Below are 27653 nucleotides of genomic sequence, written 5' to 3'. Positions count from 1 at the left end.
CCAGGATTATCAGCCTGTCTGTCAACACCACTGCCATCGTTCCCTAGCAACATGCTCTAGCAACTGAGGGACTTTTAATTTTCCACTGGCAGCTGCACATCAGCTCTTTGTTGGCAAAACCAAACCGCCTCTTCCAGAAACCAAAACTCATAGAAAGAGTACACTTCAAGTAAGTTTGGACTTTATTTCTATCTTCTCCCCTTGCCTGGAACAATAGTGTATTTAATCTATCATGGGTGTGTTATTTCTTTATTAGCTTATTAAGAGACATGACCCTGTATGCTATTGGTTTGTGAAATTCCTACAGTGAAGCTGTGTTTAAACTACTGGCAAAGACAATCTCAGTCCCTGAGCATAATTTGCTGCCCCAAACAAGAGGGACTTGCTGTCATTATAGCATATGGTTAACAGAACCCACTTACCTTTATTTATTAGAATGTGCCTATATTTCCTAAGAAATCTCTGACAATTATAAATACAGAAATTAATTTAGGTTAATGAATTGCATCCCACCCAACTTAGTAGGATTTACTAACCCAAAACCTGGTAGAAATGGTCACTTCAATTTTAATCCCTCCATGTTTCCTTGCCAACTCCCACTCTACACCTATTACAATTCTGAATTTCTTTCTTTTGATGTTTCTTATTTCCCTTATTAATATAATGTAAGGTCTCTGAGGGCAGATTTGATTTATTTTCTCTGATATATCATCATAGCAAGTACCTATTTGTGAATTTTTAAAAAATGAATGAAGCAAGCACTCATATCCAATTCTTGAAAAAGAATGATGTATGAATGGAAGTTGTCAAAGAAAAGGCACCTGTTTAAGTTCCGCTGAAATAAGATATTGACATATTGCAGAGAAAAGTATCAATCCTGTGTCTTGGGAACGCAAAAGACGGAACGATTATTTTTAAATTGGTGAATTTTAAAAGGGTTAATAGAAAAGGTACAGATTAAACTAGGCTTTGGGTGATGGAAATATTACAAATAATTTCATTTAGGTTTTATTTAAAGGCACATCTTAATATATTTTTAATGTTTTTTTACACTATTGTTCTCAAGTACAATAAACTGAATTGTGTTTGTACCAATCTTGCCACATGGAATTTAACACACATAGAGATCTAGAGTTGTGTTAGGCTGTCACTCCAGAGAGTTTTCAAATGTATCCAAAGACCAGATGAAAATCTGGGTAGAGAAACTAAATGGACAGTGGACAGTCACAAGTTATTAAGAAAAAAATGGAAGGGAAATCTGGGGAGAGAGATGAGTATGTAAAAATGCAGAAGAGTGTGAACATCAAGCCGTTCTTTATGTTTGGGACATAAGGTGTCTGTAAGGCAGGTGGTTAAGAGAGAAGACTGGAGAAGGAAAGAGAGGTCGTTTCATAAAACCACTGAATTCTAAATTAAGGAGTTTGGCAGTAGTTATGCTCAAGTAGGGAGCCAAAATGAATTGTTTTCTTGAGATAGGCTGGGTCTTGAGACCATTGCTGCAGTGCTTGCACCTGGACAAATGTCTCCTTTAGCAGCAAAATACAAAGAAAGTATAAGGGACTAAAAATAGCTGCATACATGTACAGTTGGGGCAAATTATGAATAAAAAGATACAAAAAAACAAAAAAAACAGGGTGTTGGGAGAAAAAGCAGGGTACTGCATATGCACCTTGCACACAGCACCACCATGGGGGTGGGCAGACCACCCAAGCCACCTCTCCGGCCCAATCCTTGACCCACCCATATCCCATATAAAGAAGCAGCTTGCCCTGCCTCATGGAGCAAGCAAGGAAAATTGTTACTTGTCTTCACTCCCTCCTGCTGCAGCAAGAACCCCAATAAAGCCTTGCCTGAATTTCTTGCCTGGCCTCTTATCAATTTCTATTGATTGAGGGGGCCAAGAACCCTGGTCAGTAACATTCTGTTGCTATACATTTTAATTCTGAGGCATGATTTATCAAGTAATCCCTATGAACCACTGGACTGCATCTCAGCCAATCTAATTTTGTGATGAGATTCTAATAATTTTTTAGTTTCCTTGAGCAATTATAAATTATTCTTCAGCCAGAGTGATTTTTACAAAATTGAAATACATCCATGTTGCTGCCCTTTTTTAAACCTTTTATAATATTTTTACCTTAGCCAAGTTGCTATGACCTAGAGGCTGGCTTTCTATCCAATCTATTGGGGCCACTATTCCTCATTATATTTCAGCTAAACTCAACTTTTCCACCTTTTATTTGCAATTCACACTCAGGAACTGAACACAGCTTGTTCCTTCTCATTGCAGTTCTTTCTCACTTTCTGCAAATCTGGTAAATCAATCAAGTTCCAGCTTAGAAATCATTTCTTCCAGAAGGCAAATTACAAATCTCCTAAGCCTATTAACAGCTCTCAGTGAGACTCAGCAAACAAGTGATTTTTTTTAAATGTGTGACTCTAAAATAATACAATTTTAATACAAACTGCTTGTAATAGGGAAGAACAAATCTGACTCCATATTAAATCTGTTTCTATTACTTTAACCTTTGTATTCTATTGCTTTTGCTTGAGTTAAGAATGTTGCCTATAGCTTGAAATATATGAATCGGCCCATTTTCAAAGCTCTGACCTTTAAGGGTATGACACTTTTCCATTCATATAGAGATAAAATGTTGCAGAACAGAGATTAACATTTGTCTTGCTTGTGGTTTACAGGAGCATCTTGGCCTGACCTATGTGGAAAACTGCAAGAACAAAGGATTCCTGTACCAAGAAGTGTGCAACAACCAACCATGCCCCTTCTTCACCTTGCCTTTAAAAATTCATTGCTGATATCCTTCAGGGATTTTGGGGTTTTGGGGGGCATTAACTACCCATCTCCTTGCATAGCCCTGCAATAAACGTTTCTCTGCTCTTAACTCTGATGTTTTGGTTTGTTTGGCCTCACTGCCTCAGGCACATGAACTTGCATTTGGTGACATGTTTATCATAGGAAATCTTTTACAATTTGGGGTTCATTTTTAAGAAAAAGAATGTCAAAGTTTGGATACAAAAATAGAAATGGTCTTAGAGAGTACCACGTAAGTGGCAGAGCTTGAGGCATAATAAGATACAGTGCTAGATATTGGGATGTACTGGAGAAAACAACAGACATGACTCCTGTTCTCATGATATTTCAAACTGTATAAACTTCAGTCTGCACAGAAATAGCAGCTTCTTCATGTGTATTATTAACATGAGGTTTTGAATGACTGAGTAAATCAGTTTTGCCATGGTGAATCATGAAACAAACACAGTTTTTTAAATCTGTTTTGCAGATTCTCCAAGGACCAGAGCATACATTTATTAAAATTCAGGACTATTTATGGATGTGCTCAGGCAGTATGAGTATCTGCTTTTTGAGCTTACTCAGGAAATAAAGGGAAACAAACTGGAAAGACCTTTTAGTTACAAAGTAAAGCTTGAAAGAACAAAGCTAAGGCACAGAGCAAATAAGAAACAAAAATAGTTACTAGTGTAGATATTATTTGGAGAGTCTGAGGTTTTATATGGTCACTCTCCACACCAGAATGTCTATTTACTGTTTTGTTGTATTCCCTTTATGCATCGAGTAAGTCTGTGGCTATGCTGGCCTAAGATGATATATCTACGACTTAGATTAATCTGTCTCATTGGATGACTGACCAAAATGTTTCATAAAATTGATATAATTTTGCTCTTGAATACACCAGAATACGCTCATTAATTTTAAGCCATGAACCAATGCCTTGTTTTTCCACAATAAAGGTATCATGAATGATCTAAACTCAAGAAGGCTGTTCACTGGCTTTTATTAGCCTTAATTGGGAAAATTATTCAAAATAATATTCAGAGAAGCAACAGTCAGGTTAGAATGACACATTAGTGAGAGGTGAAAATTAAACAAGAGGTAAAAAAAGTCATGTCAGTAGAGGTAAATAAAGTCATGTCAGTACAGGTGAGAGAAAAATAAACAATTGTTTATTGAATGTTGAAACAATTTTCTGATGTGGGTCTGAAGTGAAAGGTCACTTTCTAGTGATTATGTTTTTCTCTGAGTAAAACAGGAAAAGCAACCAGACATTAAGAGAAAGTCATTAAACCACAGAATTTAGAGGCCATTAAATCACACTTAAGGGAATTAAAAAATAACCCAAATGAGGTCTATACTATTCTGATTTAAAGGAGAAAGATTATTTGAAGTAAAAATGAAATAATTCCAAACATTTTCATAAAATAGGGTTAAAATTTGGGAAAATGTACTTAATTAAAATGTAAATAATTTTAAGAACAAAAACTTTAAATACTCTCACACTCTGATATTTGGTATGAAGAATGTTGTTAGAGTAAAACATGATTTCTTAGGATATTAAATATCCTAGCTGACCAAAAAGATACAAGGACCACAAAATGATACAAATGATGAATTCCATATAAAGCTAATTTAAAAGGGAAGAAACTGAATTAAAAAATTCTGTTATAATAACATGTGAAAATTTGCTACAAGACTATCCATTAAATATTATATTTATTAAATTTTTTATCCCATTTATTTCTGATTAAGTTTGGAGATTTGTAACAAAACACACACACACACACACACACACACACACACACATATATATAAAGATATTTCACAGTAAAATATTAAGGAAAGGTCACAAAAATATAATGCAAAGTAATTATAAAAAATCTAGAATAAAATAAGTAATATATTAAAACTTTAAAATAAGTGTGTGTGTCTTGGGTGTGTTGTGTGTGTATGTATGCCTTCTCATTACAGAATAATGTAACAAATGAATAATATAAGGAAAGGGTAAAGATATTTCTCATCTTTGTTGAGCAAATTTGTTATGTCAATGAGATACCCATTTCCTAAAGGATATAAGAGATGAATCTATATATTAGCATCAGTGTAAGTGGTGAGGAAAAGTCACTAAATGTACTCTTAAAAAAGCAATTTAAGAAAATATACATTTAGTGATACAAGAGATTTTTAAGGTAAAACAATAAGAGAGTATCCTCAATTGAAATAAGATGAATATGAGGCAGATAGGAAAGTGAGCTGTCAAATAAGTATATCATATATGGAAAATTAAAATAAAGATTATGTCTTCACTGGAAACAGTAAAATTCATAAGCAAAATGGCAATGATTAACAATAAAATATAGAAAAAATTTCCCAAGTTAAATGGAAAAGAAATAAAATGACTGAGGAGAAAAACTGTTTATGGGAAAGAAATCAGTGCTCAAAGACACACAATCATTAACATAAATACATACTAAAATATATATCCCAAAACCAAAGAACTAGAATAATGGAAAAGGAATCAAACAAAAACCAATCCTCAGTAGGTAAAAACTTTCCTTAGTAAAATAAAGACATGATTGAGATTGTTCAAATGAATCTCCAAATAGTAAGTTAAAAGAATGAAAAGCAGCCATCAGGTTATACCCTGGTAAACATTTTGAAATTGGAGAACATTCCAGTAGTTAAGCTCTTATCTCGCAGCCCCACATTCTCTCTCCTGTACTCTGATTTTTGATATGGGGGCTGGAACTCTGAAAACCACGTTTCTGCTTTGCCACCTGGTTCCTTCTTTTAGGATGTGACATTAATGGATGCCAGAGGGAGACTGAAAGACTAGAGGAGGAAGGGTCTTGCTCCTTTCTGCTCATTTCCTGTTCCTGTGTCACCCCATCTTTTTTTCCTGCATTCAGTTGCATCCAATTGCCATTTTGCAGAACTTGCAAAATTGGCCTTATTGAGACCACTCAGAGCCATCAACACTAGCAGACTGGCACCACTTCCTCAGAGCTTCGGGTCCCAGGCCAAGGGTCCCCTCTTTCATGTCAGAGATGCCAACTCTGGCTAAGCAGAGGTCCAATCACAAATATCTGGATTTCATCTGCATAGGGGCTCTCCTCTGATTTTCTAAATCTTAATAACTACAATCCCTTCTTTTGTTTTCCAACACTAGGGGTGGTAGCTCTTTCCTTTAGTTGATACATTTATGATATAGTGTTCTCTTGTTGACTTTTGGTTAACTAGTTAATTTTTATATCTACTTAACAAATCTTTATATTAGATTATCTTTATAGAGAATCACTAATAAATAGCTGGAGTGGTTTCTGTCTCTTGACTGTACCCTAACTGATAGAAATATAGTCAAAACATCTATAAGAATGAGATATAAAAACATATTAAAGATGAAAAACTACTGGACTTACCACACATCTCCCTAAAAAAAAAAAGACAGAAGATAAGTAAGTATATAATATCTACTTAACTATAATGATACAAGGCTGTGACATTAAATTACTCAAGCCAATTTACAATAAATGTGTGAAAATATAGGAAAATTCCTTTTAGACATAAAGTTTCATAAATTATATAATCAACATATCCTTCCTAGAAAATAATAGTAGTAGTAATAGTAATATACTACTAATAATAAAGTGAGATACATTTACCTAGAAATAATTTCTAGAACATAAGAAGAACTCTACAAGGCAAAATGAAAAAGACGGAAACCCAAATGGAAACAGGAAAAAGACTTTAATATATACTTCAGCCAGAATATATAAAATTGTTAATAAGTATATAAAAGGAGCACAATCTCAGTCATTAACTGAATGTGATAGCATTATCCACCAGAATAGATAAAACCATAAAAGATAAAAACTGACGTTACCAAATCAGTAGATGCATAGTATCTAGATCTCTAGTACAGTGTGAATATGTACATAAATTAGGAAAACACTTTCAAAATCTTCTGGGAATTATCCCTTAAGGCTGAGCACAAGAATACCGTACAGCCTGGCAATTGCAGTTCCAGGTCTACACTCAGCTAAAATTTGTACGCATGCTCACAAAGGACATATATAAGTGAGGATGTTCACAGCCAAACTATTCTTAATAAGCAAGAAATGGAAACAATTAAAATGATAATTTTGATATATTAAAGAAGAATAAACTGCGAAGACAATTATTAATACTATATTTTGTTAAATTCTGAATTTCAAGGCATATTAAATAAAACTGAGCCAAGTATAAATTAATGAATAAGAAAAGAAGAGGGAAAACAAGTATAACTTCACTCTATGCCCACATTTGATTAAAGATAAAAACAAAACCAAATAATGATACAGACAAAACCTAAGATAAGGCAAAATTAGTAATAATGCTAACACCTAAAAATAACAAATTAGGAGGTTAATAACAGTACAAAAGAAGATATAACAATACAAGATAGATTATTATTAATAGTCATAGGGTTAGAAGTAAGGTACAACTATCTTCTGCTAAATTTTAAAATCTCAGTAAAATATAACTTTTAAAGGGAATATATATGATAATATACATATAATTTTTTCTATCATTTGTCATGTTCAAGAATATATACTTCCCATATTTGTAGATACTTATAGCAGATAAATTGTAGAAATCTTCTCAATTCATGTTATGATTTTATTATGATAAGAAACGCTTCATATCATAATGGAAAATATTATGAAATGTTTTTCAAAAGATACGTAGATCATAGATGAAAACTCATAGACTATAGAATGCAACAAATTACTAAATGAATAATGCAACATGGATAAGTTGGTTTTATTTTAAATGTACAATGATTTACAATTATAATACTTATGTAAATCACCATATTAATAGATCAAATAAGAAAAAATATAATTTTATACATTTTTAGAAAGAATTTAATAAAACATTATACCAAGGTTGATTTTTTAAAATAAAATATCCATTAGTGAAACTACAGGTAATGACAAGATCTTGCCCTTGACACCACATGGTATAAGTATCTCAAATAGCAACTAATATCACACAGACTATAAAGCATTAAAGTTTTTCCAATTAAAGGACATAAACGAGGTCACCCAATATCACTACTATTTATGTCACTATTCTAAAAATAAAAGCAATACAATAAAAAGGAAATAAACATAAACATTAAGAAGGAAGAGACAAAGTTTTTTTATTAGTTTACCATATTTATCTTCCTAGAAAATCTATTATTATAAATCAAAAAAACTGATACATGGGGCTTCCCTGGTGACGCAGTGGTTGGGAGTCTGCCTGCCGATGCAGGGGACGCAGGTTCGTGCCCCGGTCCGGGATGATCCCACATGCCACGGAGCGGCTGGGCCGGTGAGCCATGGCTGCTGGACCTGTGCGTCCAGAGCCTGTGCTCCACAACGGGAGAGGCCACAGCAGTGAGAGGCCCACATACCACAAAAAAAAAAAAAAAAAAAAAAACCCTGATACATGCATTTAGTAAAATGGTTATCATAAATATAGATACTTAAACTTTCTTCTCCAGTGTACTATAAATGTATAATTATTAATACATACAAATATATAAACCAAAATATAATATCTAAATTTTTCAAAAATACAAATAAGTGTGAATAAAACTCAGAAAGAAAATACTAAACCTATACCTAAATTAAAACCACTAAAATACATAGCGACTAATTTTAAGAGATAAAAGTAAGATCACATTTTCAGATGAAAAGATTTCAAATGTATAGATCTAACATTTTCCCTAATTAATATGTAAACATTTACTTCCAGGAAAAATCCTAAATGAATTCTCAGGAAGTATACATGACACTAAGAATATAATTTTAGGCATCAAATAAACCTAAATGAAAATTGAAGCCCAACATTCATTAAACATGTATATCTAGTGCAAAGAGAAAACAGTAATGTATGTAATTTTAAGAACAGTAAGCAGTTTGGGATAGTGTGCAGAGTGGTTTAATTTAATAGGATTAATAGTAAATAACTTTCTTTGTGGACAAATTTTGAGATGAAACCTGAAAAATTAGAAAACCCCAAGCACGTGATGGTGAGTAGGAACAGCATCTCAGACAAAGAAAAGAGCACATTCAAAGGGACTGAGTTTGGTTAGAGCTGCTATATTTGAAGCAAAGATAAAAGGGCAATTTGGCTGACGTACAGAGAAAAAATGTAGAATAGGCAGAAATAAGATCCAGTAGGTCCCTTTAGGTAAAGATAGGCATTGTGTTCTAATTGTAAAGAGAAGTTCTTGAAGAGGACTGAAATATTACTTGCATTTGTTAAGCAGCTGTGGCAGCTTTAGCAAATGGACTTTAGGGGAAAGAGAAGTAAACAGATTGGAAGCTTTTGCTGTTGTTCAAACCAGGGGTGTTATTAGCTTTTTTAGGGCAGAGTTTCTCATGGCAGTGAGAGGGAGTGTATTTTGCCATCCCAGAGGGTATATTAGGCAATGTCTGGAGACTTTTTTGATTACCACATTGGGCAGGTTGTTGCAGTTGGTATCTAGTAGATAAAAGCCAGTCTGCTGCTAAACACTGTACAATGCACAGGACAGAGCCCTGCACCAAACAAAGATTTATCTGATTCAAAATATCAACAGTGTTGTGTTTGAAAATTCCCCATTTAGGGTGATAGGAATGGAAAAGGAGAAAAGTGAAGAGACATACAATCATGCAAAAAAATATATTAAGTACCAAATTTTTAGTAGTATTTTGCAGGCTCCTCAGACTATTTTACCAGAAAGGATATAAATATGCAGATCTTTAGTTCACATAATTCTCATGAAATATATGTGATACTTAAAAAAAAAGTTATTGTAAAGAAGTTTTGGGTTTTATTTTATAAGAAGGGGCAATCAGAAAAATATGCAGTCTTGATCTGTCAATGATCCATGAAGACTAAACTTAAAAAAAAATCAAAAACCAAAGATTTAAATATTTTATCAAAACAGTTTACTAAATGTTATTAAAACAATATTCAATCAAAAACTTTTTTTTTTCAAAAAAAAAGGAAAGTCTACTCACTTGCCATTCAATGCTGCCACACCAACTGTGCTTCGGGCAATTGACATACTAGCTACAAATGTCCACTGCTGACTCTGAGGATCCCACCTCTCCACTGTGTTCAGATAGCTCCAGCCATCATGGCCTCCCACGGCATAGATAGGGCCTTCTAGTACCGTCACACCTAAAACATGGAAGAAATGAAAACCGAATGGATTTATTCCACAGTGAGGTTCTAAAATCAAATTAATAGTAAAAATTATGATGCCATTCAGAATAGGTTCTAGCAGTGAAGAAACATTTGCAACTCCCTCTTGTGAGAGCACCAGAATCACAGCTAACTGCTGAACAATCATTGACAGGAAGTCACTGGAACTCACCAAAAAAGATACCCTACATCCAAAGACAAAGGAAAAGCCACACTGAGACAGAAGGAGGGGTGCAATCACAATAAAATCAAATCTCAAAATTCCTGGGTTGGTGACCCACAAACTGGAGAACAATTATACCACAGAAGTCCACCCACTGGAGTGAAGGTTCTGAGGCACATGTCAGGCTTCCCAACTTGGGAATCTGGCAACAGGAGGAGGAATTCACAGAGAGTCAGATTTTGAAAGCTAGCAGGATTTGACTGCAGGGCTTCAACAGTACTGGGGGAAACAGAGACTCCACTCTTGGAGGGCACACACAAAGTAGTGTGCACATCAGGACCCAAGAGGAAGGGGCAGTGACTCCATAGGAGACTGAAACAGACCTACCTCCTAGTGTTAGAGGGTCTCCTGCAGAGTCAGGGGGTGGCTGTGGCTCACCGTGGGGACAAGGACACTGGCAGCAGAAGTTCTGGGAAGTATTCCTTGGTGTGAGTTCTACTGGAGTCAACCACTAACCCTGCCAAAAAGCCTGTAGGCACCAGTGCTGGGTGGTCCCAGGCCAAACAAACAACATGGAGGGAACTCAGCCCCACCTATCGGCAGACAAGTGGATTAAAGTTTTACTGAGCTCTGCCCAACAGAGCAACACCCAACTCTACCCACCACCAGTCTCTCCTATCAGGAAGCTTGCACAAGCCTCTTAGATAACCTCATCCACCAGAGGGCAGACAGCAGAAGCAAGAAGAGCTACAAACCTGCAGCCTGTGGAACAAAAACCACATTCACAGAAAGACAAAATGAAAAGGCAGAGGACTAGGTACCAGATGAAGCAACAAGATAAAACCCCAAAAAACAAATAAATGAAGTGGAGATAGGCAACATTTCAGAAAAAGAATTCAGAATAATGATAGTGAAGATGATCCAGGACCCCAGAAAAAAAATGGAGGAAAAGATCAAGAAGATGCAAGAAATGTTTAACAAAGACCTAGAAGAATTAAAGAACAAACAAACAGAGATAAACAATACAATAACTGAAATGAAAAATACACTAGAAGGAATCAATAGCAGAATAACTGAGGCAGAAGAACCAGTAAGTGATCTGGAAGACAGAATGGTGGAATTCACTGCTGTGGAACAGAATAAAGAAAAAAGAATGAAAACCAATGAAGACAGCCTAAGAGACCTCTGAGACAACATTAAATGCACCAATATTTGCATTATAGGGGTCCCAGGAGAAGAGAAAGAGAAAGGGTCAAAGGAAATATTTGAAGAGATTAGAGTTGAAAACTTCCCTAACATAGGGAAGGAAATAGCCACAAAAGTCCAGGCAGGATAAACCCAAGGAGAAACACACTAAGACACAGAGTAATCAAATTGACAAAAATTAAAGACAAAGAAAAATTATTAAAACTAACAAGGGAAAAATGACAAATAACATACAAGGGAATTCTCATAACAGCTGACTTCTCAGAAGAAACTCTACAAGCCAGAAGGGAGTGGCATGAAATATTTAAAGTGATGAAAGGGAAGAAACTACAACCAAGATTACTGTACCCAGCAAGGATCTCATTCAGATTCGATGGAGAAATCAAAAGCTTTAAGACAAGCAAATACTAAGAGAATTCAGCACCACCAGACCAGCTCTACAACAAATGATGAAGGAATTTCTCCAAGTGGGAAACACAAGGGAAGAAAAGGACCTACAAAAACAAACCCAAAACAATTAAGAAAATGGTAATGGGAACATATATATCAATAATTACCTCAAATGTGAATGATGTGAATGAATTAAATGTTCCAACCAAAAGAAACAGGCTTGTTGAATGGATACAAAAACAAAACCCGTATATATGCTGTCTACAAGAGACCCACTTCAGACCTAGGGACACATACAGACTGAAAGTGAGGGGATGGAAAAAGATATTCCATGCAAATGGAAATCAAAAGAAAGCTTGAATAGCACTACTCATATCAGATAAAATAGACTTTAAAATAAAGAATGTTACCAAAGACAAGGAAGGACACTACATAATGATCAAGGGATCAACTGAAGAAGATATAATAATTATAAATATGTATGCACCCAACATAGGAGCACCTCAATGTATAAGGCAAATGCTAACAGCTATAAAAGAGGAAATTGACAGTAACACAGTAATCGTGTGGGACTTTAAAACCTTCCTTTCACCAATGGACAGATCAACCAGTCAGAAAATTAACAAGGAAACACAAGCTTTAAATGACACAATAGACCAAATAGATTTAATTGATATTTATAGGACATTCCATTTGAAAACAGCAGATTACACTTTCTTCTCAAGTGCACACGGAACAATGACATCTTGGGTCATAAATCAAGCCTCAGTAAATTTAAGAAAATTGAAATCATATCAAGCATCATTTGCAACCACAATGTTATGAGATTAGAAATAAATTACAGGGGAAAAAAAGGAAAAAACACAAACACATGGAAGCTAAACAATATGTTACTAAATAACCAAGAAATCACTGTAGAAATCAAAAATAAAATAAAAAAATACCTAGAAACAAATGACAATGAGAATATGACTACCCAAAACCTATGGGATGCAGTAAAAGCAGTTTAAGAGGGATGTTTACAACAATATAATCCTACCTCAAGAAACAAGAATAATCTCAAATTAACAATCTAACCTTACACCTAAAGGAACTAGAGAAAGAACAAACAAAACCCAAAGTTAGTACAAGGAAAGAAATCATAAAGATCAGAGCAGAAATAAATGAAATAGAAATTAACAAAACAATAGCAAATATCAATAAAACTAAAAGCTGGTTCTTTGAGAAGATAAATAAAATTGATAAACTTTTAGCCAAACTCATCAAGAAAAAGAGGGAGAGGACTCAAATCAATAAAATTAGAAATGAAAAAGGAGAAGTTACAATGGAAACTGCAGAAATACAAAGCATCCTAAGAGACTACTAAAAACAACTCTATGCCAATAAAATGGACAACCAGGAGGAAATGGACAAATTCTTAGAAAGGTATAACTTTCCAAGGCTGTACCAGGAAGAAATAGAAAATATGAGCATACCAATCACAAGTAATGAAATTGAAACTCTGATTAAAAATCTTCCAACAAACAAAGTTCAGGACCAGATGGCTTCACAAGTGAATTCTATAAAATATTTAGAGGAGAGCTAACACCCATGCTTCTCAAACTCTTCCAAAATATTGCAGAGGAAAGAACACTCCCAAACTCATTCTACAAGGCCACCATCACACTGATACCAACATCAGACAAAGATACTACGAAAAGAAAATTACAGACCAATATCTCTGATGAATATAGTTGCAAAAATCCTCAACAAAATAATAGCAGACAGAATCCAACAGCACATTAAAAGGATCATACACCATGATCAAGTGGGATTTATCCCAGGGATGCAAGAATTCTTCAATATACACAAATCAATCAATGTGATACACTATATTAACAAATTAAAGAATAAAAACCATATGATCACCTCAATAGATGCAGAAAAAGCTTTTGACAAAATTGAACACCACTTATGATAAAAACTCTCCAGAAATGGGCAAAGAAAGAAAATACTTCAACAGAATAAAGGTAATATAAAACAAACCCACAGCAAACATCATTCTCAATGGTGAAAAACCAAAAGCATTTCCTCAAAGATGAGGACGAAGACAAGGATATCTGCTCTCGCCACTTTTATTCAACATAGTTTTGAAAGTTCTAGTCACGGCAATTAGAGAAGACAAAAAAATTAAAGGAATACAAATTGGAAAGGAAGTAAAACTCTCACTGTTTGCAGATGACATGATATATACTAGATAATCCTAAAGATGCCACCAGAAAGCTACTAGAGCTAATCAATGAATTTGGAAAAGTAGCAGGATAAAAAATTAATGCATAGAAATCTCTCGCATTCCTATACACTAACAACTAAAGATCAAAAAGAAATTAAGGAAACAATCCCATTCACCCTTGCAACACAAAGAATAAAATACCTAGGAATAAACCTACCTAAGGAGGTAAAAGACCTGTACTCAGAAAACTATAAGACACTGATGAAAGAAATCAAAGATGACACAAACAGATGGAGAGATATACCATGTTCTTGGATTGGAAGAATCAATATTGTGAAAATGACTATACTATCCAAAGCAATCTACAGATTCAATGCAATTCCTATCAAATTACCAATGGCATTTTTTACAGAACAAGAGCAAAATATCTTAAAATTTGTATGGAGGCACAAAAGACCCCAAATAGCCAAGGCAATCTTGAGGGAAAAAATTATGAGCTGGAGGAATCACACTCCCTAACTTCAGACTACACTACAAAACTACAGTAATCAAGACAATATGGTACTGGCCCAAAAAAGAGAAATATAGATCAATGGAACAGGATAGAAAGCCCAGAGATAAACCCACACACCTCTGGTCAACTAATCTATGACAAAGAAGGCAAGGATATCCAATGGAGAAAAGACAGTCTCTTCAATAAGTGGTGCTGGGAAAACTGGACAGCTACATGTAAAAGAAAGAAATTAGAACACTCCCTAACACCATACACAAAAATAAACTCAAAATGGATTAACAACCTAAATGTAAGAGTGGACACTATAAAACTCTTAGAGGAAAACACAGGAAGAACACTCTTTGACAAAAATCACAGCAAGATCTTTTTTGACCCACCTCCTAGAATAATGGAAATAAGATTTAAAAGCTTGTGCACAGCAATGGAAAATATAAACAAAACAAAATGACAACCCTCAGAATGGGAGAAAATATTTGCAAACAAATCAATGGACAAAGGGTTAATCTCCAAAATATATAAACAGCTCATGCAGCTCAATATTAAAAAAATAAACAACCCAATCAAAAAATGGGCAGAAGACCTAAATAGACATTGCTCCAAGGAAGACATACAGATGGCCAAGAGGAACATGAAAATCTGCTCAACATCAATAATTATAGAGAAATGCAAATTAAAAGTACAATGAGGTATTATATCACACCGTTCAGAATGGGCATCATCAGAAAATCTACAAACAACAAATGTTGGAGAGGGTGTGGAGAAAAGGGAACCCTCTTGCACTGTTGGTGGGAATGTATATTGATACAGCCACTGTGGAGAATAGTGTGCAGGTTCCTTAAAATACTAAAGAAAGAATTATCATATGACCCAGCAATCCCACTACTGGACATATATCCAGAGAAAGCCATAATTCAAAAAGACACATGCACCCCAATGTTCATTTCAGCACTATTTACAATAGCCAAGCCATGAAACACCCTAAATGCCCATCGACATACAAATGGGTAAAGAAGATGTGGCACATATATAGAATAGGATATTACTCAGCCATAAAAAGGAATGAAATTGGGTCATCTGCAGAGATGTGGTTGGCCCTAGAGACTGTCATACAGAGTTAAGTAAGTCAAAAAGATGAAAATAAATATTGTATATTAAAGCATATATGTGAAATCTAGAAAAATGGTACAGATGAACTGGTTTGCAAGGCAGAAATAGAAATGCAGATGTAGAGAACAAATGTATGGATACCAAGGGGGGAAGGGGGAATTGGTGTTGGCGTTGGGATGAACTAGGAGATTGGGATTGACATATATATACTAATATGTATAAAATAGATAACTAATAAGAACCTGCTGTATAAAAAGAATAAATAAAATAAAATTCAAAAAAAACACAATTGCAATGAGGTAGAAACTCTTCACTATTAATTGAATTTTTTCATTCAAGTGAAAAAAATGGAATCCAACTAAATATTATGACCTAAATGCTTTATGAAAGATAATACATTTCCTTATTTATGACCATGTGAAGTAGCAAAATCTAAAAATCAGAGGTGATGCATCTTGTGCCTCACGTTTTGAAGATTATTTCTACACTGATGTTTAAAGTACTTTATCGCTTTAAGCAATGCTGCATTAAGCAACGTAACATTATCAGTTTGAATTTGAGGTTAGGGTTCTCTGTGCTTTGGCTCCCCATCACTTCATAATAAACTTATCTAAAGCTTAGAAAATATGATGCCTCTTATAACCTGAAATCATTAAAAACTAGCAATTAAATTAATTATGAGTCATCAATGGGACAATATATACAACTTTTATATACTGTTTTTCCAGTCAATTCACTTCTTCATTAGATGGGTTTTCTTAGATCTTAAACAGTTGCTAAATATTTACATATTATGTTAATATTGATGGAAGTGATCTCATTCAGTCTCATTCAGTGTAGGGAAATTCTAGTGAATTTTCCCCAAAGTTCAAAATCTAATGTCAGATTGTTAAGAACTCTGAAGCATCTGTGACTTTATCCTATTTGCTAGCTGACAAGGTAAACTGTCACAAATGTATGTATATTGAGAGAAGACACAAGACTCCTGAGTCAAAGAGGAAAGGTAGTTATTACTCATAGCAACAGCAATAGTCAGAGAATCACCAATTTTTTTGACTGGTTCTTCAAGCCCCAATTCCCACAGGGTGATGCCAAGAGGGCTTTAACATTTCCTTCAGCTTGACCAAACTTTAGACAGGTTTCTCCTGCCTCTAGAGTCCTGACCTCACTTTCCTTAGAGAATTTACTTTGAACAACTTGTAATTGAAAATTATAAGTTCTCTGTCCCTTTGAGATGTAAATCTTTTAAAAAAACCTCTTGCCAGTGTTACAGCCACAGACGCTTTTTCTCAAGGACCTGGGAATATAATCTTCAAGAAAGATAGCATCCTTATCTCCCAGTTTCTGTGGGAGAGTAAGGGCTTAACTTCATCTGACACCTTGCTTCAAGTTGTAAGTCTACCTCTTGTCTGGAATATAGAAAGTTTATTTTACCTTTAGGTAAGGTCAATTAGCAAACATAGATTGCCTATGATTCCCCCACTCACTCCAGGTCTCAAAAGCTCTCCCACCTTTGTTTTACTGGAGGTGAATTTAGCCTCAATTCTGGCCTTTCTTCCTTCTTGCAATAACCTTGAATAAAGTCTTTCTTGTCTGTTTAAGTTTGTCTAATAAAATTTTTGCTTTGAAAAGCATCAGGTGAAACCTGTACATGCAATGGGTTGTAAGTAAAGTTGAAGTTGAAAGTTGTAAGTTGAAAGTAAATTAATTTATAATGGGCAATAAACTTACATGCCCATTACTCCGGAAGGAGACATTATCTTCATGCTTTTAAGTATGCCTGACTTTCTCTTTGGAGATAGGAACTATCTTTATCTTCCTAGTATTTCTGTTAATAATTTGGTGGAGGGGTGGTCACTGCTTTGCTCAAAAGCTGTGCAGAAATATGAAAGATCCATGGAGAATTATGTCTCAACACTGATGTGAAAGTAAAATGATGCTTTTTAGTTATTTAATTCATTCATTTAACTGCTATTTATTGAATGTCTATTATGTCTCAGGAATTTTTCTTACCACCAAAGACACAATGCCAAGAGCACATAGGTGAACAAGACAAAGTCCCTACCCCCACTGAGCTTATATATATTTGTCAATGAATATTTAGCTAAAATGGATTAAGTACATTACTCACAAAAGACCTTACTTAGAGTGTTTCCAATATCAATTCCAAATCAATACAAGAAGAAAGAACAAAGGAGACAGAAAAGAAATGGTCAGGTAGGTCGGAGGGTTTTCCAGAAACTTTTGGTATCTGGAAACTAAGCATGAAGAGTGATTCCAGGAGGGTGGGTCAATTATTTACCTGCATATTTCTGGCCAACTACAAACTTCTATTGTATCTGGAGAGATAAAAGTTACTGCTGACTTTGAAAGTAGGTTCTGGACCAGTACTGTACAAGTTTTAATCCATTCTGGTAACTACTTATTCAGTTATAATTCTAAAATATATTTGATTTGTGACTTATTTTAAAATTTTTTTGAGGTTATTTGATTTCATAAAAATCATTTACTCATAAAGTATAACATATACAAAATACAAAATTTATAAGATATTTTTTCACACAAACAACACCACATACCCATCATCTACATTGTTTCCATACGAGAATACCAACTTCCAGTCACTAACCTCCATTAAAAGGTAATAATTTTTCTGATTTCTTTCCGCCTATAGTAAGTTTTTCCCCCTATTTTAAATTTACAAATTAACATATTTTAATATATTCTTTTTTTGTGTGTCAAAGACTGAAAGCTCATGTCCCCTCAAAATTCACATGTTGAAATCCTAACCTCCAATGTGAGGTATTAAGAGGTGGGCCCTTTGGTAAGGGTGATGAGATCATGAGGGAGAGGCCCTCATGAATGGAATTAGTGCCCTTCTGAAAGAGATCCCTGAGAGCTCCCTCACTCCTTTTGCCATGTGAGGACACAGTTAGAAGATGGCTGTCTGTGAACCAAGAGCAGGTTCTCACCAAACACAGAATCTGACAGCACCTTGATCTTGGATTTCCCAACCTCCGGACTGTGAGAAATAAATTTCTGTTGTTTATGCTCTGTCTATGGCATTCTGTTATAGCAGCTCAAACTTAGACATTGTGTCTTCCTCCTTTCAAGTTATGTCTATGACATTGATTCAGGTTGTTAGGTAAGGCAATCATTTATTATTTTCCATTGCATATACTATTACATTGTAGGAATAAGCAACTTTTATAGGTCCATTTCATTTCTGATAGAAATTAGTATTGTCTCTAGTTTTGATATCTGCTTCTCAAGTCCTGGCTGCCTTGGTTTATCTCTGATGTCTTCAATAATTTGATATATGTATTTTATTCATCATTCACAGTTGTACATGTCTAGAAAGCTTACACAGACACTAGATACTCCTTCAAGGCCAGAAATTCAATGTGTATGTTTAAGACTTCTAACTTTATTTTTAGTGCACAAATTTAATAAAATAATATAATCAAATATATTAATCTGTCATTAATATTTTGGCCTTGGTTTATACATGTGTTTTTAAGATTTTCCTCAAGCTCTACCACTTACATAGGTAAATTTCTTAATCTCTCTATACTGCAATTTTCTCATCTCTAAAGTGAGAATAGTTATAATAATGATTTTATTGTGTTTTGGTAAGAATTATATGCATTAATGTATATAAAGCACTTAGAACAGAATCTGATACATTATTGCCATTCAACTTTTGTAAGCTATTTTAATTGCTATCATTATCCTCATATTCAAGTCTTAGGAAGATATAAAAGGAAACTTATAGAAAAGGATATATAAAAGTCCTATAAGCATATATGTTTGATATAAGTGGCAATCAGAATAATCAGGATATAAAAATAAAACATGTTTGAGAGAAAGTTTTTGACAACCATACTTTAATTTTTTTTTTAATTTAAAAGTGTTTCAATATCAAACACTGTTAAGAATATTGGGAACTTATATTTTTATCATGAAATTGTCATTTAGGAATACCACTTTGGAGGGAAATTTAACAATGCTTAGTGAAAGTATTATGATCTAGCCTTTACAAAAATTTGAAATATTTTATAATTTAAAGTTGTGATTATGAGAGAAAATAAAATATAGTAATTTAGGTATAAGAACTAGTAAATATTTCTTACAATAAGTCAAGAAAGATTTAGATAAGCAATTAATCTATTAACTTTCTCTAAAAAAATATTAGAATGTATCCATATCTGCTGCTGGAGATAAAATAGAGCTTACATTCTAATGTGGAATATAGAAAATAGGAACACAGACATAATTGAACGATTTTATATATTAATATTCTTTAAGTAATCAAGGTATTTTGGGTGAGAATATCAGGGCCAGGGGCAGTAAAAAAGGCAGAAGAGTGTTGGCATCTCTGCCACTGGAGTGTAATTGCCTGGGCTCAAATCTCAGTCTATTTCTACCAGCTATGTGATACTGGGAAAAAAATACCTTAAGTTTCTTGTATCTCAGTACCCTCATTCCCCAAGAGTACCTACCTCAATTATTTGCGGTGCTCAGCAAATAACAAGCTCTTAATAATTTTAGTTGTTATATAAATAGAATGGACACTATGGTCTCCCTTAGTATAAGTCATTAAAGCTGAGACGTTAAGAACTGCAAGCGGGATGACGGAGTAGTTGTAAGGTGTATCATCAGCCTCAAAACTTAAATTCATATCCCAAACATCTCTACTTATAACTTAACAGTTGAGCAAGTACTGTATACCCAGGATTGTGTGATTTTTTTCCCTTGCAGAAGGATCTTATTAAGCAGAGTGAATAATTAGGCCAGAATAATTTCAAAATGATACTTTCAATTTCTTCATGTTTACTAAAAATATCTTTGCAAATACAGTAAAACAAGATTAACAATGCAAAAATATTTTTCAGTAACAATATTAAACCTGCATTAAGAAAATAATAATCTAATAGAAGCAATGGAAATATTTAATGTTATTTTTTGTGTCTCAAGCCAAATAATTGCATGATTACTTCTAATAAAAAATTTTAAATATCTTTTTGATGTTTACTGTTACCAAAATGTTCTTTTCCCATACATATAATAATTTATATATGTTAAAGTCTAGCTCTTGCACATATTATTCCTTTTGAAAATTCTGCAGTCAAATATTAGAATTTTTATGTAATTTTTCTTCAAGATAGTTCAATGAAAGTAGAAAACCATTCTTAATTTTCAAGTAAGATAGCACAGTTAAAGCTGAACATTATCCATGTGGGTTTTAGAGCACAAATAAATACAATGGACATTAAGGCCTTTGAATATAGAGAGTAATCTTGGGAATGGTCATTTGTACAAGTCATTCCCCCAAATATTTTTACTTAAAAGCAAAATTTATTGCTTACATAATTTACCCCAAAATATTTGTTTTACTATTTCTGTATTAATATAATCAGAATCTTAATTTGTTCTCCTGAGAAAGAAATTATCCTTTTTCTCTATCCTCATTAATATTATCCATTCAAACTATTGCTAAATTTATTCTAAACTCTCAGTCCTTCTGATTTATAGAGAATACATGTTGTAATTATGCAAAATAAGTAAATCATGGAACTAATTTTTAGTATTGCTTTACTGTTTACATATTTACCATTAATTACATAATTTAAGAAGCACAAGCCTGTGAAATATCAGATTTCCTTTTGCCTAGTCGGAGAATATTTAGTTTTAAATGAATAGTAATGCATTTAAATTTATTTTGACTTAATCATTATGTTGAATAAATTACTATAATATTGCTAATTATGTTATGGAAGTCACAAAATATATCTAAATCATCAATGGCTTCACAATATGCATATGACCTTCTGGACATAACTTTTTTTTTTTTTTTTTTTTTTTTTTTTTTTGCGGTACGCGGACCTCTCACTGCTGCGGCCTCTTCCGTTGCGGAGCACAGGCTCCGGACGCGCAGACTCAGCGGCCATGGCTCACAGACCCAGCCGCTCCGCGGCACGCGGGATGCCCCCGGACCGGGGCACGAACCCGTGTCCCCTGCATCGGCAGGCGGACTCCCAACCACTGCACCACCAGGGAAGCCCCCATAACTTATTTTTGATTTCCTTTCTTAAATCATTTATTAAAGTCATCATCAAGGAAATAGTAGCACCAAGTAAATATTTATAACTAATGATTAGGATGACATTTCCACCGCCATCAAATAGTTTTACTTCAGAAGCAATGAATCACCAAGTAATAGTTCATAAAAATGAATATTTTACAGTTGTTCTGTGCAAAGAAATAAGCAAAAATAACTTTCATAGTGGGAATGGGGAAATAGATAAGTAAAATTATATATGTTTTATACACATTACTCCATAAAATTTTCCCAAAGATATTAAATACATCTCTCTCTCTCTTTCTCTCTCTCTCTATATATATACAGACATATATATGTAGATTTTTGCAATCCTACAAAATCATATATATATATAGAGAGATGTATATTAAATACATCTTTCTCTCTCTCTCTCACTCACTCTTTCTCTATATATAGAGAGAGAGAGAGAAAGAGGAGAAAGACCTTGTGAAAATTTCCCCAATATTATAAATGTATGTAATATACAATATATACAATATCTTCTATATGAATCTATATATATAATTATGATGTAAAATATAAATGGATTAATACAAATATGTTTTTAAAATGTTGACCACAGGTAGTACAAAATGGAATAAGTTACTAGGAATATTTTTCATGCAATCCTACAAAATCACTTAAGCTTAAAATATATATTATTTATTGGGGCTTCCCTGGTGGCTCAGTGGTTGAGAGTCTGCCTGCCGATGTAGGGGACACGGGTTCGTGCCCCAGTCTGGGAAGATCCCACATGCCGTGGAGCGGCTGGGCCCGTGAGCCATGGCTGCTGAGCCTGCGCGTACGGAGCCTATGCTCTGCAATGGGAGAAGCCACAACAGTGAGAGGCCCGCGTACCACAAAAAAAAAAAAAAAAAAAAGGCTTAGGAATTTACCCATTGCCTGGGAAAACAGTTCTCCTCCGTATTTGCAAGGGATTGGTTCCAGGACTGCCCCTTCTCATACCAAAATCAGAGGATACTCAAGTTCCTTATATAAAATGGCATAGTATTTGCAATAACCTACGTACATCATCCCATATACTTTAAACCATCTCTAGATTGCTTCTAATACCTAATACAATGTAAATGCTATGTAAATAGCTGTAAATATGATGTAAATGCTGTGTAAATAGTTGCCTGTTCACACAAATTCAAGTTTTGCTTTTTGGAACTTTCTAGAATTTTTTTCACATATTTTTCAGTCCTTGGTTGGTTGAATCTGCTGATGCAGAACCTGTGGATATGGAGGGTCCACTGTAGGTGACTGACATGAAGGTGATTTCCAAGCCATAACCTGAGCACAATATTAATAAAAAGTCACTGTTAGAGCATGGAATTAGGTGCAAAAAGTTTTGAGTATCTTTGTAAGAGTAAGTCAATTGCTTCATCTCTTTGAGCTCTTGTTTTCTAATCTGTAAAAATAGTGATAATAATACTACTCATCTCAAGGAGCTGTTGTGGGAATTAAACGAGAAAATGTACTTAAAATTCTTGGGAGGGTTTTTAGCACTTTTTTTAAAAATAAAAAGTAACTTTTAGTTTAATGTGATTTCATGTACCGAGGATCAAAACACAGGGTCAAGGTCAAAACTTTGTCTAAGAACAAACATAGACATGGTCTGGATTCATATCAGTCCAATCGCTTTTTACACCATTTTTCTGATAGTTCTCCCTTTATTATTCTTAGTTATAAATTCTACCTAAAATATTGATATTTTACACTTATTTCTAATGTTTAGCAATTATTTCGATTCAACATCAAGTTAGTGCTTTAAGATGTTGAATAGTCACTATGTTTTTATTCATACTGATTTATGGAATATGCAACTATTTATATATGTCACAAACAAAATAGGAAAATTGATTTTGATTGTACTGTATATAATTAACAGTCTTAATGAAACATAAAAATTTTATCATATAGATAAAACAAAATGATAGGCTGTATTTTAGGGAAAAAAATAATGGCTACTATTGTTTAAATAAAGATAAAAACCTTGAAGAATAAAACCAAAATTATAGATCAAAGCATTTATCTTTTAATTGACAGTGAGAGAATATATACATTTAACATGAGATAATGTATTAGCAACAATGTAAAGTTTTATTCATAAAAATATAAAAGTTCTAATTATATTGTCCCTATTGTAGAATATGTCAACATATTGAATAAATGAATTTTTCATATGGTTTTGCTTTAATCTTTATTGAGACCCACTAGTTAATATTTGAATTATTCTTATCTAAAATAAGGGTTGGAGAAGGGGTGGCAAAGAAGAGTGATTAGTTAGCATTTAAACAACTCTAATCAGAAGTTCAGATGCAGGTGTGGACTATTACAAGCACATCATCTATTTTAATCCTATACTATTTTTTCACATAATTGATAATAGAAATTTTCTGTCACTTAGTAAAATGAGTGGCCTTTAAGATATGTGGACTAAGAAGAAATACTTTGCAAATACTTCTGCCCTCATGTCAACATGTTATATGATTATAGAAGGTTATAAATTATAATTATAATACATTGTTCAGTAGCCTGTTCAAGGTCAAAGGCTTTTTCAAGTATGGCCAAATATGGGGATTTGATCGCTTAGTTTAAACCAGTTTTAGCTGTATTCCACTACAAAGAGCTGTACTTTGCTTAGCTTATAAATTAAGTGGTGTGTTTTTGTTAAGTGGTGTGTGTTTGTTTGTTTCTGCCTGATTTGTAAGAATTTGATTTAACACGTTGTTTTTCTATTGACACAGAAAGTCTGTGGTGACAAAAATTACATTCCACAGCTACCTACAACTACTGAAGCCTACAGATAGCTAGTAAAGAAACTCCAGGGCTTCCCTGGTGGCGCAGTGGTTGAGAGTCCGCCTGCCGATGCAGGGGACGCGGGTTCATGCCCCGGTCCGGGAAGATCCCACATGCCGCGGAGCGGCTGGGCCCGTGAGCCATGGCCGCTGAGCCTGTGCATCCGGAGCCTGTGCTCCGCAACGGGAGAGGCCACAACAGTGAGAGGCCCGCGTACCGCAAAAAAAAAAAAAAAAAAAAAGAAACTCCAATATTTATATTCTAAAGTTAGGATACTTATAGAAACCATTTATATATAAATTAATTTGTATTCCCCTAGAGACAGACATCATTTTGTGCTATGGACAAACATACATATTATGTGACACAGTTTTTATAGTAAATTTGTTACTTCTTTTTAAATTCGATAGCATAAAAATAAGCATATTTTTTATAGAAAAGTTTTAAAAACCTCAATAGTGTGGTGTACCTATAATAATAATGCACACATTTAATTTATAAATATAGTATTTCCCTTATTTAAGCAAACCCAAAGAGAAATTGTCCTAGAATCAAAGGTTAACAACTACTAGATAAATGGTTTTCTGTTACCTTGCTAAACCCAAAGCAATACGAAAGCAGGATAGTGTTTCTTCACAGTTTTCTCTCTGGCACTCAAGAAAGTCTTTGGGAGTACATTTGTTGAATGAATAAAATTTAGTCTGAAAGTTTACATCTAATATAATAAAACATCAAATTGAACTTAATTTATCTGTAAATGATGTAATAGACTCAATATTAATAGCTAATTGTTTTCCAAAAGTACAAGTGAGGCAAATATTTTTATTGCAAAAATAATAAAAATGTTAACTTTCATAAAGGAGTCTCTATCAAATAAAGGAAAAGCTTGTTGAGCACTCAAAAGAATAGTAACAATACAGCCTTATTCTTTTTAGATACTTGGAGTCCTAATAATTAGGACCCTTCAGGCTAAGGATAAGGATTAATCATAATGTACTATTTTTTGGTAAAAATATATAAAACTTTTAGATATATATGGTTGCAAGATGTATCAAAATGTCTAATTAAGAGACCTTTAATCAAATTTTGACATGAGAGTACAAATATACAGTTACACAAGTATACTTATGGAGATATCTTAATCCGTTAAGATATACTTACATATATATATATATATATATTATATATATATATATAGTGATCCACCTTCTTAAAATTCAAGATATTGTGTTTTTTGAGTAGTACATTAAACTGTTAATTATTCTGTATTTTTGTCATTCTTTAAGAATGTTAAATAGGGGGGATTCCCTGGCGGTCCAGTGGTTAGAACTCCCTGCACTCACAGCTGAGGGCCCAGGTTCAGTCCCTGGTGGGGGAACTAAGATCCCACAAGCCACACAGCGCTAAATAGCTCAATCTGGCAAAATAATGGAAATAACTTTTGCCTTATTTTCTCCCTTCTTCCAAGCATAAAATGTAGTATGAGTTATTTTTTGCATTGCCCCTTCTTTTATCACAAAGTTTAAAGTACAATGTGACTCTAACTGATTAAAAATATATATACTAGCCTAACTCATTCCATTTGATTGTAACATATTAATGCTATAATATTTTCTCACATATTGACTTTTGAACCTGCTATCTCTCAGGAATCATTTAACTGAGGACCGTTGAATTATCTTTCATTGTAAAAGCCATCTTAGCATTAAAGTCACTTCCAAACACTATTTGAATTTCTACATTTAAAACTACCTTTTAGCTGAAACAATCAAGGAAGAGAAAGTTGCTGGGACATCATTTTTCATCTTTATTGTTTCTTTGAGCAGTGGGTTCATGTCCTGTGAAAAGGTAAAATGTTTTTGGAACGCACTTTTTTCTGTATTAAATCTGACAATCTATTCTCTGTCTTAAGCAAAGAAAAAAAAATACACAAAGGATTTGTATTTAAATGTTTTCCTGGTAGTGTTGAATGATGAAATAATCTCATGAAACTAATAGATAATTCAAAACTAAGTGCACAAGTAGCTCCTTGTACTTGGCATTGCTAATGCACTCAAGCCTTAGTATTTGGTGTCTTAAAATGTTTGGTGTATTACACAAATGACATCAAAAGAGGCAGAGTGAGTCTACACTGTTGGTCAATTGCCATAAAAAAAGGTCATTTAAATGAAATATATTTTTTTGTATACCTAAAGATTACAGGCCAAAAACTCAAAATGTCCCTTTAATAAAATAACAAATAAGAGCATGTTCTTAGTGTCAAAACATTGGCCATATAACATTTTTTTTGATAAATATTTGGTCTTAGAGTAGCAGCAAATAATTCACAATCTCTGGACTTATATGAACAATGGTTCTATTGATTTAGGAATATTCTATTAAATTATCTAACAAATATCATACGCATGCATATCCACAGAATTTCAGCTGGATACTTATGTGTTCATTTAAAATATTTTAAGCCTTAGTAAATTTATGGCTGGAATGTATAGTCTTTTCTACATTACATGAAAAAAGAAAACAATTTTTATAAAATTATAATCTGTGTACATTCTTGAATGTGAAATGAATTTATATGTAATATAATCCCATTAGTAATTCCAATAAAAAATCAATTTACAGCATTTGTTTACTAAAGCAAAATATGACCTTAGAGTAAATGTTGATAATTCTCATTGAGAAAGGAATTCCAGTGAGGCTGTTGAAGCTTAAGGCTCAGGGCCCTTCCTTCTGTGGTCCAGGAAGGGGTTCTAACAATGTATTCAGGTGGTGATTACATTTTTCTTTCTTAAGGAAAGTCTCATCTTTAAGCCTCACAAACGTGGTTCACCCCGAGACTCATCATACTTACTGTGAAAAATAAAGTTGATTTATTCTAGAAATAGTAATATACAAATAATCAGAATGGGGTAGAAAATCAGTGCAAAAAGCAAAGCAAAACAAAACAAAACAAACCCCAAATCTGTGGAGAATTCCAAAGCAACCTTTACTACTAGTAAGTTGAATAAACTTCAGCAAGCTAGTTAATCTTTCTGGTCCTTGGTTTTCTCATCTGTAAAATTAAGATTCTGGAGTCTCTTAACTACTCTGTAGGTTTAAATATCTATTAGTCTATAT

At 33.7% G+C, this 27653-nt stretch overlaps 1 protein-coding gene across 2 annotated transcripts in view; it reads right to left on the bottom strand.

Moving 5' to 3' along the window:
- KLHL1 (kelch like family member 1) overlaps positions 1–27653 on the bottom strand; it is a gene marked incomplete at its 3' end in the record, with an annotated part of 374754 nt that overhangs the window by 26039 nt on the left and 321062 nt on the right. For both annotated transcript variants that reach the window (XM_079903211.1, XM_079903212.1), the window contains one exon: positions 9850–10012. In XM_079903211.1, the coding sequence (XP_079759337.1) occupies positions 9850–10012 (163 nt within the window). The remainder of the gene's footprint in view (positions 1–9849; positions 10013–27653) is intronic.

Source organism: Stenella coeruleoalba (assembly GCF_951394435.1).
Source record: "Stenella coeruleoalba genome assembly, chromosome: 18".
In the NCBI taxonomy this organism is placed as follows: domain Eukaryota; kingdom Metazoa; phylum Chordata; class Mammalia; order Artiodactyla; family Delphinidae; genus Stenella; species Stenella coeruleoalba.
This window is presented reverse-complemented; position numbering and strand designations above follow the sequence as displayed.